Source organism: Rhinoraja longicauda, chromosome 1 (assembly GCF_053455715.1).
Source record: "Rhinoraja longicauda isolate Sanriku21f chromosome 1, sRhiLon1.1, whole genome shotgun sequence".
NCBI classification, from domain to species: domain Eukaryota; kingdom Metazoa; phylum Chordata; class Chondrichthyes; order Rajiformes; family Arhynchobatidae; genus Rhinoraja; species Rhinoraja longicauda.
This window is the reverse complement of record NC_135953.1, coordinates 113,023,833-113,039,085: the sequence shown is the minus strand read 5'-3', so window position 1 is coordinate 113,039,085 and position 15,253 is coordinate 113,023,833. Positions and strand designations below refer to the sequence as shown.

The window sequence follows — 15,253 nt, the reverse complement described above, 5'->3', positions numbered from 1 at the left end:
GATGAGTTCAGAAAGCCTTACATTCACAGTGGATGGACTATCCCTTTGTGTGTGTGGGGGTTTGTTGTGATCTGATTACAACAAGCACCTGTGCGAGTGCATCGCACGAACTCAGAGCAAGTCCGGGGATTGCAACGTTATATGCGAGGCTCGGAGAGTGAAACCGACCCGGCCCTCCCCGCCCCGCCCCACTCTGCCGCTGACTGGCCCCGCTCTGCCTTACGCACGACAGCTAGGTGCCCGGCTGCCAGCCAATCACAGCGCAGCTCCGACTGCCCACCCTGACCATTGGTTGGCCCGATGTAGGCGCTACGCAAAAGCAGAGCGCTGAGCCCAGAGAGCTGCAATCTGTCAGGAGAGGCAAGAGCACAGGAACCAGGGACTGCAAACCGCGGGGAGCAGGGAAAGCTAACGGCAGCAAGGCAGGAACACGCACATACAAAAGGACGAAAAGGAATATATGTATATATAGATATATATATGGCTGTCTATCTATATATGTGTGTGTGTATATATATAAATACTCAAGTGAAGTTCGGATTAGCAAGCAGAACTCTAGAAAGTGTTAGACGATAAACTCCAGACCCAGTTGTTCGCGTTTTGCACCGAGGATTTGACCGGCCGCTGTGTCAAAGGGTTCGATGCTCAGCCAATGCCCGCGGGATTCGCTTCTTCCAGGCCACCACTGAGCAGTGGGAGATCAAACGACCATTTCACTCATTAACAAGGCAGAAGAAGTTCACGCTTCGGATGCGACGAGTCGGCTTCACGTAGCTGGCGTTTGCGGAGAGATGTGATGGAGAAGACAAGCAAGACGGATCGCCAAGTCGAGAGTGATTAGTAATATTTGTTGGGGTTTTTTTTTCTCTCCTCCTAAACTAAAAGAAACACCGCCATTCAACTTAACAAGGGACGCCGCTCGGTGTGGTCTGTGGACATGACCTTCCTATTCTTTTTGCTTTTCATCCTGATCCAACGCGTTTCCTGTCAGATCCGTTATTCCGTTCCCGAGGAGCAGGAACATGGCACGTTGGTGGGGAATATCGCCGAGGATTTGGGCTTGGACGTGACCAAGCTGGCGGCCAGACGGTTCCAGACGGTGCCGAGTTCCCGGAGCCCGCACCTGGAGGTGAACCTGGAGAACGGGGTGCTGTTCGTCAACGAGAAGATGGACCGCGAGCAGATATGCAAGCAAAGCCCCAGCTGCCTGCTACACATCGAGGTCTTCCTGGAGAACCCGCTGGAACTTTTCCGCGTGGAGATCGAGATCGTGGATATTAACGACAACCCGCCGAGTTTCCCGGAGGCGGACATCACGGTGGACATCTCTGAGAGCGCTGGTGCTGGCACTCGGCTGCCGCTGGAGAGCGCCTTCGACCCGGACGTGGGCACCAACTCGCTCCGCACCTACGAGATCACCCCCAATAGCTACTTTTACCTCGACGTGCAGACCCAAGGAGACGGCAACAAGTTCGCCGAGCTGGTGTTGGAGAAGAACCTGGACCGGGAGCAGCAGGCTCTCCACCGCTATGTGCTGACGGCGGTGGATGGAGGAATGCCCCAGCGCACAGGCACCGCACTGCTCACCATCAAGGTACTGGACTCCAACGACAACGTGCCCGTCTTCGAGCAGTCCGTCTACACAGTGAGCCTGCCCGAAAACGCGCCCGTCGGCACCCTGGTCATTCAGCTCAACGCTACCGACCGCGACGAAGGCAAGAACGGCGAGGTGGTGTACTCGTTCAGCAACCACGTCTCGCCCAGGGTGAAGGAGCTGTTCAGCATCGAGTCTAGGACTGGCTGGATCGAGGTGAAGGGGGCCATCGATTACGAGGAGAGCAGCCTGTACCAGCTGTTCGTCCAAGCGAAGGACCTGGGACCCAACGCGGTGCCGGCTCACTGCAAAGTGCTGGTGAAAGTTACCGACGTGAACGACAACGCGCCGGAGATCAGTTTCAGCACCGTTTCTGACTCTGTCAACGAGAGCGCAACGTTGGGCACTGTGGTTGCCTTACTGAGTGTGACCGACCGCGACTCTGGTGACAACGGGCAGCTCCACTGCGAGATCTTGGGGCAGGTGCCTTTCAAACTGAAGCCCTCCTTCAAGAATTACTACACCATCGTGACCGACGGGCCGCTGGACCGAGAGATCACCGACTCCTACACTGTGACCATCATGGCGAAGGACCGGGGTTCGCCCCCTCTGGCGTCCAGCAAGTCCATCAAGGTGCAAGTGGCGGACGAGAACGACAATGCTCCCCGCTTCTCCCGGTCTTCCTACGACGTGCACGTTTCAGAGAACAATGTTCCCGGGGCTTATATTTACGCAGTGACTGCTGTGGACCCCGACTTGGGGCAGAACGCGTACATCTCTTACTCCATATTAGAGTGCGATATACAGGGCATGTCGGTCTTTACCTACGTTTCCATAAACTCCGAGAATGGCTATCTGTACGCCTTGCGCTCTTTCGACTACGAGCAGCTGAAGGAGTTCAGTTTCACGGTGCAGGCCAGGGACGCGGGGAACCCTCCTCTAAGCAGTAACACCACCATCAACATCATCATAGTGGACCAGAATGACAACGCGCCGTCCATCGTATCGCCCGTGTCAAGGAACGGCAGCGCCAAGGAGGTGGTTCCCCGCTCGGCTGAGCCGGGCTATCTGGTGGCCAGACTGGTGGCAGTGGACGCAGACGATGGTGACAACGCTCGGCTCACATATTACATCGCCAAGGGCAACGAGCTGGGTCTCTTCAGGATGGACTGGAGGAGTGGAGAGCTCAAGACCGTCAGGAGGTTGCCCGCTAACAAGAAGGCCTCCAGCGCCCCTTACGAGCTCCTGATCGAGGTCAGGGACCATGGACAACCGCCCCTGTCAGCCACGGCCATCATCCTTGTGGTTATAGTGGACAGTCCCGTGGACCGACAGGGAGAACGGGGCAACCGAGCTGGTAGCCCGAAGGAAAACTCGCTGGATTTGACCCTGATCTTGATTATCGCCCTGGGCTCGGTATCCTTCGTCTTCCTGCTGGCCATGATCGTGCTGGCCATCCGCTGCCAGAAGGACAAAAAGGTGAACATCTACAGCTGCCTGGCCAGCGAGTGTTGTACCTGCTGCCGCCAGGCGAGGAACAGGAAGAAAAAGCTCAGCAAGTCGGACATCATGCTGGTGCAGACAACCAACACCAACGCGGCCCAGGTGTCGGTGGAGGAAGGGGGCTTTGGACACCATAGTCAGAATTACTGTTACCAAGTTTGCCTGACTCCAGAATCGGCCAAAACAGATCTCATGTTCTTGAAACCGTGTAGCCCGGTCAGGAGTACAGACGCTGAACATAACCCCTGCGGGGCCATTATTACGGGCTACACCGACCAGCAGCCTGACATCATTTCCAATGGGAGTATATTATCAAACGAGGTAAGGCTTCTGCCGCATCTACTCCAAATCGCCAGATGACCTCTCCCCCACTAATTGTGGCCATCTCACTCCTTCCCATCCTACCTTTCATGCGCTCCTAAATTGCCTTCCCTCTCCCTAGCTCATAATTCCAGATCTGCTAACTTGGCTTTTCTCAGCTGAAAGCCGTGTGAAGTTATTTTCGGATGCCGCACTGTCTTTAGAGCAAGGACGGGCGTCATAATGTGAAATGTTGTAAATGCAGCCAAACGGCACCAATTGTCTTCTGTGATTTGATTAAATAATCCGTGACTTCCGGCACCAGATTAGAGTAAAAATTGAACGACTGGTCTTTACGTAATATGTCGACCAGTAACGGACGGCCAGGCGGCACGGACATGATGGGCCGAAGGGCCTCTTTCTGTGCTGTAGGACTCTATGACTCTATGACTCTAAACTAGTCAAGTCAAGTCAAATTTATTTGTCACACATACACGATGTGCAGTGAAATGAAAGTGGCAATGCCTGCGGATTGTGCACAAAAAAGAATTACAGTTACAGCATATAAATAAAGTTAATATAGAGAAGAAAGAGTCCTAGAGACATCACTCCAGTTATTAACTGTCGGAGAAATGAAACCGGTTTTTTAAAATTACATTATTGCCCATTCTTAACACCTCTGGATATCAAGTCCTTAAGACTTTCAGACGTACTGTACCAAATGAAAAGGCAGAGGCACAAGAATTGACTAAACGTTCACAAGGGCAACAAGTCTAAAATACTGTTTGTAATGTTCATTATTGAAATCACAATGCGGGTTGAACTTGATGCAGCCCCGTTCCTTCGCCTCTTGGAGCTGTGAACTATTTTCAGCTCTGAAATTGTATGGTCATTATGAGCTCCAATGTGATATGAGCAACGGTAATTAAGTTTTTGAATCTCTGAGATATCTTCAACTGAAACTCTGGTCCGATTCCTTCCTAATCTTTGCCCGCAGCATGGCACATTTATCTGCATGTTCTGTCACGATTGTTGACTCGATGTTTTACCCCTCCTTCCAGACAAAACATCAACGGACCGAACTCAATTTTCTTGTGGACAGACCCCGCCGAGTTAACAGGTAAGAAACTCACTAATCCAAAGCGCTCACCAGTTTTCACAGTTCTATTGATGTTCGGCGTCAGGTGATAATGCTGGCATGCTTTTTGTTTGTTTTTTTGCAGTTCTGCTTTCCAGGAAGCGGATATCGTGAGTTCAAAGGACAGTGGTCACGGTGACAGTGAACAAGGCGACAGTGACCACGATGCAACCAACCGAGCTCACAACTCTGGTAAGTCTGCTAAAATAATGTTCCAATTTTTTTCCCCTTAACGTGTTTGAGAGAATGGGAGAAAGCGAAAGAAATGCATGCCTTTTGCACACTTAATAGAAAATGTAATACGATACGGACGCCTTCAGTTTACTGTTTTGTTTGAGTAGCGAGCTATAGTGTTTAATTCACGCTTCCTTTTGTCTATGTTGGGTGTCTCAGTAATTCACCAAACTGTTCAAATACGTGAACAAATGGGCTTGTCGGCGCAGAATGCACATGTGGTAGGATTCAATTAAGAATACTGTGCGGTTAACTCAGGGGCTCGAATTTCACCTCATGGTGTGGTGTTTCATGCAAATTATTCTTGAGTCATGGGCTTTGAACGAATTGTGTGATGTACTGTTGAGCTAGATGGTACAAGGGGCGTGACGTTGTTTAGCGCTCATCGTGTTGCGGTGAATCCTGTTTCTTTGTAATGTATCCCGTGTACAAGCTGCCCTTGAACAAAGTTTAATTCCCCCTTTCCTTTCGGGTCCTGGATTGGTTCCATCCGACCCATGCGCTACTGTTCATTATGGAAAACACGTTTGACACTAGCAATCGCTCAATGGCTCCTTTATTTATCCTGTTGTTGATGAATATACCTTTTTAAACGAGGCTTCTAGCGCTGGCATTTATGTCCTTCATTGTTGGATGTGATGGAATTTGGAAAAAAATTACAAGTGTCTGGGAATTTATAAGTGTACAAAGCAGAAGGCTTTGTCAGATGTTTGAACATCTGTTATTGCTGAGGGGATTAAATAACCTTTGTTCCCCTTCATATAGTTTTCAACCTTCTGATTGAAAGATTGACAAACTTTGTGGTCTGAATAGTTGTGATCGTGTTTTTGGTGAAAGTGTTCTTCTTTTGTACATCATCCTATTTCTCTTTCAAAATGGAGGGTTATTAAATACACCGACACCACAGAAGATGGCAGTAATGCAAAGCTTTACAGCATTCATGCACTTTGTAGTAAGGAAATTACAATTCTAAGGTTAACATAACTCTCTACTACACAGAGTATCATCTAGAATTAGGAATAAAAACGGTTGCAGGAGAAAATGAGGTACAAATAATGTGACATGGTGAGTGAGTTAGATGCCAATGGCTATCAGCGACCTGAAATTTAAACCTAGCAGTAATAAAAACGACAAAACTGAAATACTTAAGTGACCTTCATTAGATTGGCAAGTGTTTCTGGAAATCAGATCAACGTTAGCTGTATCTGGATTAAGGGAGTAGAGAACTGTTTTACTTAGCAGGAGACAGTTTGGATCATATACGTTTAATTCCGCAACAATTTCAAATCTGTTTGTTTCAATGGCTTAACTGTATAAATGTCGAAACGTTGAATATCTGGAACAGATTTACAACATCACCCCTTCAGATGGACAGACGACCTAAATGGTACTGGGATGTTGGACTCGTGTATATAGCTAGCTTGCTTGAAAACATTGGATCTTCTGCTTTACACATCCCAATCTATGTCCCAGTATCTTCCAATGTCGAAGTGCTTGGGTACAAAAATTTCCATCTAATGCAATGCAAAATATTTTGGAAAAGTGCATATATTCTTGGTGTAATTGCGATTATCTAATGCGATTTATGGTATTTCTTTCTTACGTTTCTTTCACAGTCCTCGTTTCTCAGTTATATTGATCCTTAGTACTGTTATGAGAATTTACAGAAACAAATTCTATCAAGTGACCTTGGATATTTAAATGTTGGTGCCAAACCATCCACTGAAATGCAACGTTGTGCATTTGCATTTGAGAAAGACCTATTATGCAAGCCACCATCAGGCAAAATGGGAAGATTAGATTAGTTAATAAATAGATTTGTTAAAGATATGAGCATTACTGTGATACAAAGTGAAAAAAACTGGAAAGGTCCATTGCATTCTTGCATTCCAGAATTATTTTGTATTTTTTTAGATTTCCAGCGTACGTTTTTGACAGTTTAATTGAGTGTCGGTATTGGAAGTATTTGAGATGTGTAGGATCCTCGAAGAACCCATCGTCAAAGGTGAAGCAAAGGAAAGGGTAGGGATGGGTGGATGCAGGATCCAAGAGACGCAATGGGTATTAGTAATGACAGTACGCGCAACAAAAGTGGATCAAATACAGCACACCAAGTTATAGAACATACCCAATGGAGTTAATACCAATTTAAAAATATAACTATCGCAGTGGTATGAAAATAGTTTTATTTGTCAAGTTCCCAGAAGCCAAATTCCCAATTACCATTTGAACTAATTCTTATGCATTTGATTACTTACTCATAGTAACTTTTCATTTTTTTGTTGTCAAACAAAGGAAATGTATAATTGCTGATAGAGGTACTTATAGAGGGCGTAGACAGTGAGAACCTCGTCTCGGGGTGGAAATGTCAACGACAGCAAGGTGAGAGTGACAAAGTTTAAAGAAGTTGCGCGGGGCAAGTTTGTTCAGAGGGTGGCGGGGGCGATAGTGAAGGCAAATAAGGCAGTGGCGGGCGTTTAAAATACTTTTAGATAGGTACATGGATATGCAGGGAACGGAGGGTGGGGCGGGCGGGGGGGGGGGGGGGTATGGATCATGTGCCGACAGATGAGATTAATTTAACCTGCATCATGGGCACTGACCTCGTGGGCCGAAGAGGTCGAAGAATGCTATTCAGTGCTGAATATGATGCAGGTTAAATTAATCTCATCTGTCGGCACATGATCCATACCCACCCCCGCCTCCCCGCCCCACCCTTGGTTCCCTGAAGAGGTCGAAGAATAGCCGAAGAATAGCATTCCCGTGCTATACTTTTCTGTTCTAGAGGCAGTGGTAAGGAAGCTGGGTGACAAATTGAAAATACCCACACTCCATTCATAATATTCCGTAAATGATACACAACGTTACAAGCCCTCGTCTCGTCATTATCTGATTCATTTTTAATGTCCTGTGACCGATAAAAGCTCAGAATCTCCTGGTTTAGCACACTGTAGTCGCGATTAATGCTTTTAAAGCGGCGACCCATAGATCTAGAACACAGTGCGATTAAATAGAGCTACAATTAGATAGGAATACATGGGAAAACTCCAAGGAAAGAATCAGTTCATTCTCAAGACCGGGCATGTGCTTGATCCAGGTGGAGATGGCAGCTGGAGATACAATAAATAGCTCGTACTCCTAATCTATAATAGCTTTTATGTTCTCATAAACAAGTAATACAAGGGAAAAAACAGGTCTTTGCTACACGTGTCCATAAAGAACACTTACAAATTGTCAAGGAAAGACGACCCAAAATGCTGGAGTAACGGCGGGACAGGCAGCATCTCTGGAAACATGAATGGGTGACGTTTCGGGTCGAGACCCTTCTTCAGACTATGGTGCCTGAACAGAAGGGTCTCGACACGAAACGTTACCCATTCCTTCTCTCCAGAGATGCTGCCTTTCCCGCTGAGTTACTCCAGCATTTTGTGTCTACTTACAAATCGTATACTGTGGGATTCCTCGAGATCAGTCTTCTGTATTGAAGTTCACCAAAATGGCAGAGTAAGAAACATTATTTCCACTCGTTGGAGAATTTGGTATCAGAAAAAGTTAGAAATCATCGCACGACTCGTAATTATGTTTCTATTGTATACTGACATGAGGCAAGCAATTACCAGATCTAAATATAGAAATATGGAGACAACTTTGTCATTCCTCCTCGACATTGCCTTAGTTTGGACATTGCCTTAATGAAATGCAAGGGGAGGGGGCGGCGGAACCCACGACGACTAAAGTATGTGGCAAAGGATGAGAAAGCTTGATGAATTCCAGATCCCTGAAAGGAAGGTGCGTTAAATCTTTACGCACATCGTTGCTTTGATGTCTGTCAACACATTCAAAGGGTTCATTAGCTATCAATGTTGGATTATTGACCTGTGTAGGGCAAATCCTAATATATCGAGATAATTAAATGTATTATTAATTTAAATATATAAAGATATCAGGATATATATCGCATGCCAACTTTGAAATAAAGGTGAAATAAACGAGCCCTCAATGCAATTGGATCCGAAAGCAAGAACCGATATCAAATGGGCCATAAAATTATAGTTAACCAACCCGGAAGTGAGAAGACTTGATCTACTGGTTAATTTATGGGAATGTTCTGAGCTGCTTAAACAAAAATCTAGAAGACAAAAATAGAAAGCCCACTGTACAGCAGTGAACAAACAAAGTTTTTGCGGAACCAGGCAACAGAACAGAATGCACCCCCTTTCAGAGGCACACTCACAGATAGTACAGACAGTGCTGAGCAAAGCAGAGAGTACACCCAACCCCCAACGCCACCCCCGCCGACTGCAATTGCCTTTCAGAACAGAAAATGGTGTTTATTTATTTTACAAGTCAGTAGGCATTCAGCTTTACAAATTGCAGCGAAAAGGGTTGCGAAAAGACTGCGTCGCAGCGATTGACTAGCAGTCGGCTTTTGCAGGGTAAACATAAGTCAACTTGGAACAGTTTTAGTAAATGTCACCGTGCCTGAGCGTTGCATTTTAAATACCAGCCCGACGTCGACTTGCTTTTACATTGTTTGACGAGCTCTGAAATAAAATTCAAAATCGAATGACTGGAGATTCCCCAGTCCCCGCCAAAACCCTGCACGTCGACAGTCTTTTCATTTCCCATTAAAGGATTCGCGCCTGGCGATCCGGTTTCCAGTTCACGTCCGCAGTCTGCAACAGTTCACTGATCAGTAATTTGCTTTCAAACCTCTGCATAGCAATTACTGATGTGGGGCTGTGATCGAAGCGCTGCATTTGTATCGCACGAGCTTCTTTAATTTAACATATATAAAAAGTCATATTGAAGCAAGATTAATCTACGATTGGAGCCCCATCGTTTCCTTTCCTCGGCACGTTAATTTAACTGTCTACGACCTCACACTAGTTAGTTAACTGGCGCAACGCCGGCAAAGATGAAAAGAATCGGGCCTCGTGATGTTCCCGGCTGGTTTAACACTGCGGGTGCATTGCAAATAGTGTGTCAATTCTCCTGTCTTTCCTATACTCGGTTTCTTCCTTCAGAACTTCTGAGTCCCGGTATTGCCACTGATCTGGTTCCTACTCGACTAAACAACTGCATCAGTGCAAAGGCATTTGGCTACGCTGGCATTTGAAGGCCTTGTATGTCAATTTGGTATAAATTAGATGCTTTCTGACCTTTCCTGTCTTGTTGTTTTCTGCTAACATGAAATTGATTGGCATCTTGTACAGATCCCCATTTCAAGTTTAAACGTGCCATGTGTACCTGTGTGGGTTGATCCGCATATGCATGTACATGTGTGACATACTAAAGTGAAAAGGGGTGAATGCTCTTTCAGCTTTCACTTTATCCGAATGGATTATGCTTTGCAAATATTGGCAAGCCATTGTCTTTGGGTTGGCCACCAAAACCGGATGCATAAAGACGGCCTTCAAGAGCAAGTCAGAACCTGGATGATTTGGTTACTCACCCTTTTGGCACCCAAAACACAGGGATAGCAGGAGCGTGATAGAATACCCTTCATTTACTCCAAGAAAACATGCACCTCAGAGAAAAAAATAGCTTAGTAACATTCAGGTACATGATTGGAACTCCATCTACCGCAATACACATTAATTCCCTCTGCCACTAGGCATCAAGACTATCATGTGCACTATGTACAAAATGGAACCAGTGTAGGTTACTTTGAAAGCAAATCCAAAACTAGGACTTCGACCACCAATAAAGGAAGCAACTGCACAGGAAAATCACCAACTGTAGGTTCACCTCTAAGTCACACTCTTTCCTGACTTCGTAATATATGTGTAAAAAGGAACTGCAGATGCTGGTTTAAACCGAAGATAGACACAAAAAGCTGGAGTAACTCAGTGGGACAGGCAACATCTCTGGAGAGAAGGGATGGGTGACATTTTGGGTCAAGACCCTTCTTCAGACTGGTTAGGGATAAGGGAAAGAAGGGATATAGACGGTGATGTGGAGAGATAAAGAACAATGATTGAAAGATATGCAAATAAAAACTATAATAAAGGAAACAGGCCATTGTAAGCTATTTTTAGGGTGAAAATGAGAAGCTAATGTGACTTGGGTGGGGGACGGATAGAGAGAGAGGGAATGCCGGGGCTACCTGAAGTGAGAGAAATCAATATTGATACGACTGGGCTATAAACTGTGAACCAACCTGATCTTCCAATTGCTGGACACTTGAAATCCCCTTCCCATTCCTACACATACCTTTCTGTCCTCTGTCTCCTCCATTGTCAGAGTGAGGCAAAACCCAAATTGGACTTATCATCATCATATCATATCATATATCTACAGCCGGAAACAGGCCTTTTCGGCCCTCCAAGTCCGTGCCGCCCAGTGATCCCCATACATTAACACTATCCTACACCCACTAGGGACAATTTTTACATTTACCCAGCCAATTAACCTACATACCTGTACGTCTTTGGAGTATTTCGCTTGGGCAGCTTACAGCCCAGTGGTATGAATATTAGTAATATATGTTACTGTTCCTTCTTTGTTGTTGGGTCTATGTCCAGGAACTCTCAGCAGAATGATTGCAGCAGTTCGGAGGGAGATCTTCACAAGGTCAATGGAGGGAAGGGGGAGGGCAATAAATGCTCAACTTATCATTGACACATACATCCTGAAAAATGAATGAATCAAAATATCACTGCCAATCGCTCTCTTTATGGAAGACCTCTTGGATTACAACTTGCTGTAAGAAACCATTTGTATATCAGAATCCGAATAACCTTTATTGTCATCCAAAAAAACAAGTCTTTTGGACGAAATTCCGTTATCCACAGTCCAACAATAAGAAGCAATAAAAATAAGCAATAACACACACAATCACAAACCAACACAAAACAAAAAAAAAGAAACATCCATCACAGTGAGTCTCCTCCAGTCACCTCCTCACTGTGATGGAAGGCCAGAATGTCTTTTCTAATTCCTGCCGTCTTCTCCCGCGGTCAGGCTGTTGAAGTTGCCACGTCGGGGCGGTCAGGGCTCCCGACATTGAAGCCCCCGCCGGGCGGAGAAAAATCCCGCGGCCTATTTCGGGCCACGCTGGACGGTGAAAGGTCCGCAGTGTGCCGACCCAAGCCCTGCGATTCGGGGCGGGCGAAGATGCTGCCGTTGCCGGAGCTCCCTATGTCGGCCCCCACCCAGGGGCCTGCGAGCTTCCGATGTCCATGCGGCCCGCGGCCAAAGCCTCCGAAGGCTAGTCGCAGCCGCACTCGCAACGCCACCACAACCTCCGAAGGCGGCCAGCTCCGCAGGTGGTGAGTACAGTCCGCGGGCTCTGCGAACCAGAGCCCCAGGTGGTCCCAGCTGGAGGCCGCCAGTTCCAGGTGTTTGGCGATGGTAGGCCGCAGCGGGAATGGAGACACGACCCAGAAAAAAAAGCGTCTCCGTTCGGAAGAGACAATTTTACAGTTCCCCCCCCCCCAACACACATAGTACACAACTACAAAAAACACTACATCACATCTAAACACTACACTTAAGACAAAAAACACAAAAGACAAACGGACTGCAGGTGAGCCGCAGCTGCTGCGCAGTGCCACCATTTTCCACATACACACAAACAACCAACTAGAGCATAGATACATAGACAACCAACTAGAGCATGCAGTAGCAAGTGCACATCGTTCCCACCCTCCCCCGTTCCCCCTTCCCCTTCCCCTTTCCTCCCTCCTCCTTTTCTCCCTCCCCTCTCTCCCATTTCCCCTCTCGTCCTTTCCCCCTTCCCCATCCACCTATATCCCTCTCTCTGCTTTTAGATTGCACTCTTCATCCTTTATCTGATACCCTTTTGTTTCTTCTAGCCTTTGTCACTGTCCATTTGTCAATCAAACCCACCACAATCAGTCTGATGTAGGTCCCAAACTGAAACATTGCCCACCCATTCCCTCCCCTTGTGGTTACTCCAGCATGATGTCTTTTGCTGATGATTCTAGTATCTGCATTTCCTTGTGTCTCAATCACATCTGTCTCTGTATCAAACAGAAATGTAGAGAATTGATAATTAAATAATTGCAATTATTAATGATGATAACAGCTTATTTTGAGTCGGTCAGTCAGATTTGAGTTTCTCATTATAAATGCTATATGTAATGATGTGTATAAATACACAATGGTACAATAGACAGAGTACCTTAAATGAAAACAACATCACCCAGTGATGTCAGATATGTGCATAAACCCAAAGGGCTGGTGAATACTCCAATGAATTATGATTTATTTTTCCATAAATTCTCCAGTCGCAATCTGTGGCTTAAACATGGCATGTTGGGCGATTCTTAGAGTTTATTTAAGTCTTTTTTAAATACACAATGGCTTTATTCTGTGGGGATCACCTGGAAAAAGGGTCTCGACCCAAAACGTCACCCATTCCTCTCCAGAGATGCTGCCAGTCCTGCTGATTTACTCCAGCTGTTTGTGTCTATCTTCAGTTCAAACCAGCATCTGCAGTTCCTTCTTACACGCCTACAGAGAGCAGTTCCCTGTCCTCGAAGACAATAGTAATGAGTTGCATTCAAACATTGACTTTAATATGGCAGCAGTTAAAAATAGATTCCTGTATGAAGATGTAATGATAATTTTAAAGAAATGGATCCTATGAAAATATTCAGTAAATCAATTACTGCATAAAATCATAGTTTGTGCCTTTTTTGATACACCATACATTCTAGGTTTCTGGATTGAATTCTGCAAAATAATTATCACTAATTAACATGCAATATAAAGTAATACAGTTTGAAAGAGTTAGCTAACAATATTTCTTTTTAAGAATGTGGTATTTTATAATTGGAAAAGTATGCTTAATTTTACTTTAAAGATTTTATGTATTAATTTTAAAACCTCAACACTTTGTTACTGGGCTGCAGATTTATACGCTCTTTTCATTAAAACGAATGTCCCTTATTTCTTTGGTTGAGTACACATCCTTAAATACAAACTGATGTTAATAGCCAGGGGGAGCTCAGCAACAATGAAAACAAATAGCAGAGCGGGCTTTGCTTTTTTATCCCACTTTGCTTTGATTCTCATTATCCTTCTTTGCTTTGATTCTCCTTTTCTTCTTTATTATTATTTTCCTTTTTCTCCTGATTTATTTCTTTTTTTTATGCAGAGGAGGTACTAAGCTATAGGTAGACGTTGTGAACAACTACACTTTGAATATATAAGCATGCCGTCCACGATGAAGGTGTGGAATTTCCACTTGCTGGTACAAATTGTGGGACAATTTATCCAGTTTTACTAAAGTGATAAAAATCACACCAGTCCATTCCATGTAGCCAAATAAATGTTCTAATTGGCCAATCCATTTTGTTGAGCTAATTATGCTATTCTGGATTTTCTTTGATTGCTGTGCTGACTGAATCCAGTTTCTTTGTCAATGATATAAAGAGTGTAAGAAAATAACTGCAGATGCTGGTACAAATTGAAGGTATTTATTCACAAAATGCTGGAGTAACTCTGCAGGTCAGGCAGCATCTCAGGAGAGAAGGAATGGGTGACGTTTCGGGTCGAGACCCTTCAGACTGATGTCAGGGGGGCGGGACAAAGGAAGGATATAGGTGGAGGCAGAAAAATAGAGGGAGAACTGGGAAAGGGGAGGGGAAGAGAGGGTCAGAGGAACTATCCAAAGTTGGAGAAGTCAATGTTCATACCGCTGGGCTGCAAGCTGCCCAAGTGAAATATGAGGTACTGTTCCTCCAATTTCCGGTGGGCCTCACTATGGCACTGGTGGAGGCCCATGACAGAATGGTCAGACTGGGAGTGGGAGGGGGAGTTGAAGTGCTCAGCCACCTGGAGATCAGGTTGGTTAAGGCGGACTGAGTGAAGGTGTTGAGCGAAACATTCGCCGAGCCTGCGTTTGGTTTCGTCGATGTAAAGAAGTTGACATCTAGAGCAGCGGATACAATAGATGAGGTTGGAGGAGGTGGGAACGGTCTCTGCGGAATGCAGAAAGGGGAGGGGATGCGAAGATGTGGCCAGTAGTGGGGTCCCGTTGTAGGTGACGGAAATGTTAAACGGTATAAATGTACTTTCCTTGAATGAGAAAGGAATGTATATTGAAAATAGTTATAATTTTTGTTAAATTTTCAGCATAATGTTGTCAGTCTGCAAATGTAAAATTATGTTAACCTAGAATCGTAGATGGAAGAATTGTGTGCAGCATTAGATACTGATCAATACATTACAGACAGAATGTCACAGAGATAAAATAATCACTATATTTCTATTGGGAAGAATGCATGTTCTTAAAAGTTCATGTTGATTTGGGTCTTGAATGTTTCAGGTTCAGATGGTATTGTGGAATGATGCAGACCCGGTCGGTTCATTGTTATTTTGAGCTGCATTCATTGAATTAAACAGAACTGTCTGTACGAACCACCATCAGAAGCTAAATAGCAGAGCTCTCTCCAAGACAAAGTCTACTGCTCGCTCATTAGTTTCCCAGACTTTAGGCCACATTCATACAT

The 15,253-nt window shown here is 45.3% G+C and overlaps 1 protein-coding gene across 3 annotated transcripts in view; it reads left to right on the top strand.

The window, feature by feature from the left end:
* Positions 1-322: 322 nt before the first annotated feature.
* Positions 323-15,253, top strand: part of pcdh10a (protocadherin 10a) — a 65,354-nt gene continuing 50,423 nt past the window's right edge. For 2 of the 3 annotated variants that reach the window (XM_078404622.1, XM_078404635.1), the window contains exons 1-3: positions 323-3,418; positions 4,459-4,517; positions 4,621-4,727. In XM_078404622.1, coding sequence (XP_078260748.1) covers positions 938-3,418; positions 4,459-4,517; positions 4,621-4,727 — 2,647 coding nt within the window. In that variant the 5' untranslated portion in view covers positions 323-937. The remainder of the gene's footprint in view (positions 3,419-4,458; positions 4,518-4,620; positions 4,728-15,253) is intronic. The other variant, XM_078404629.1, reaches the window with a different exon arrangement.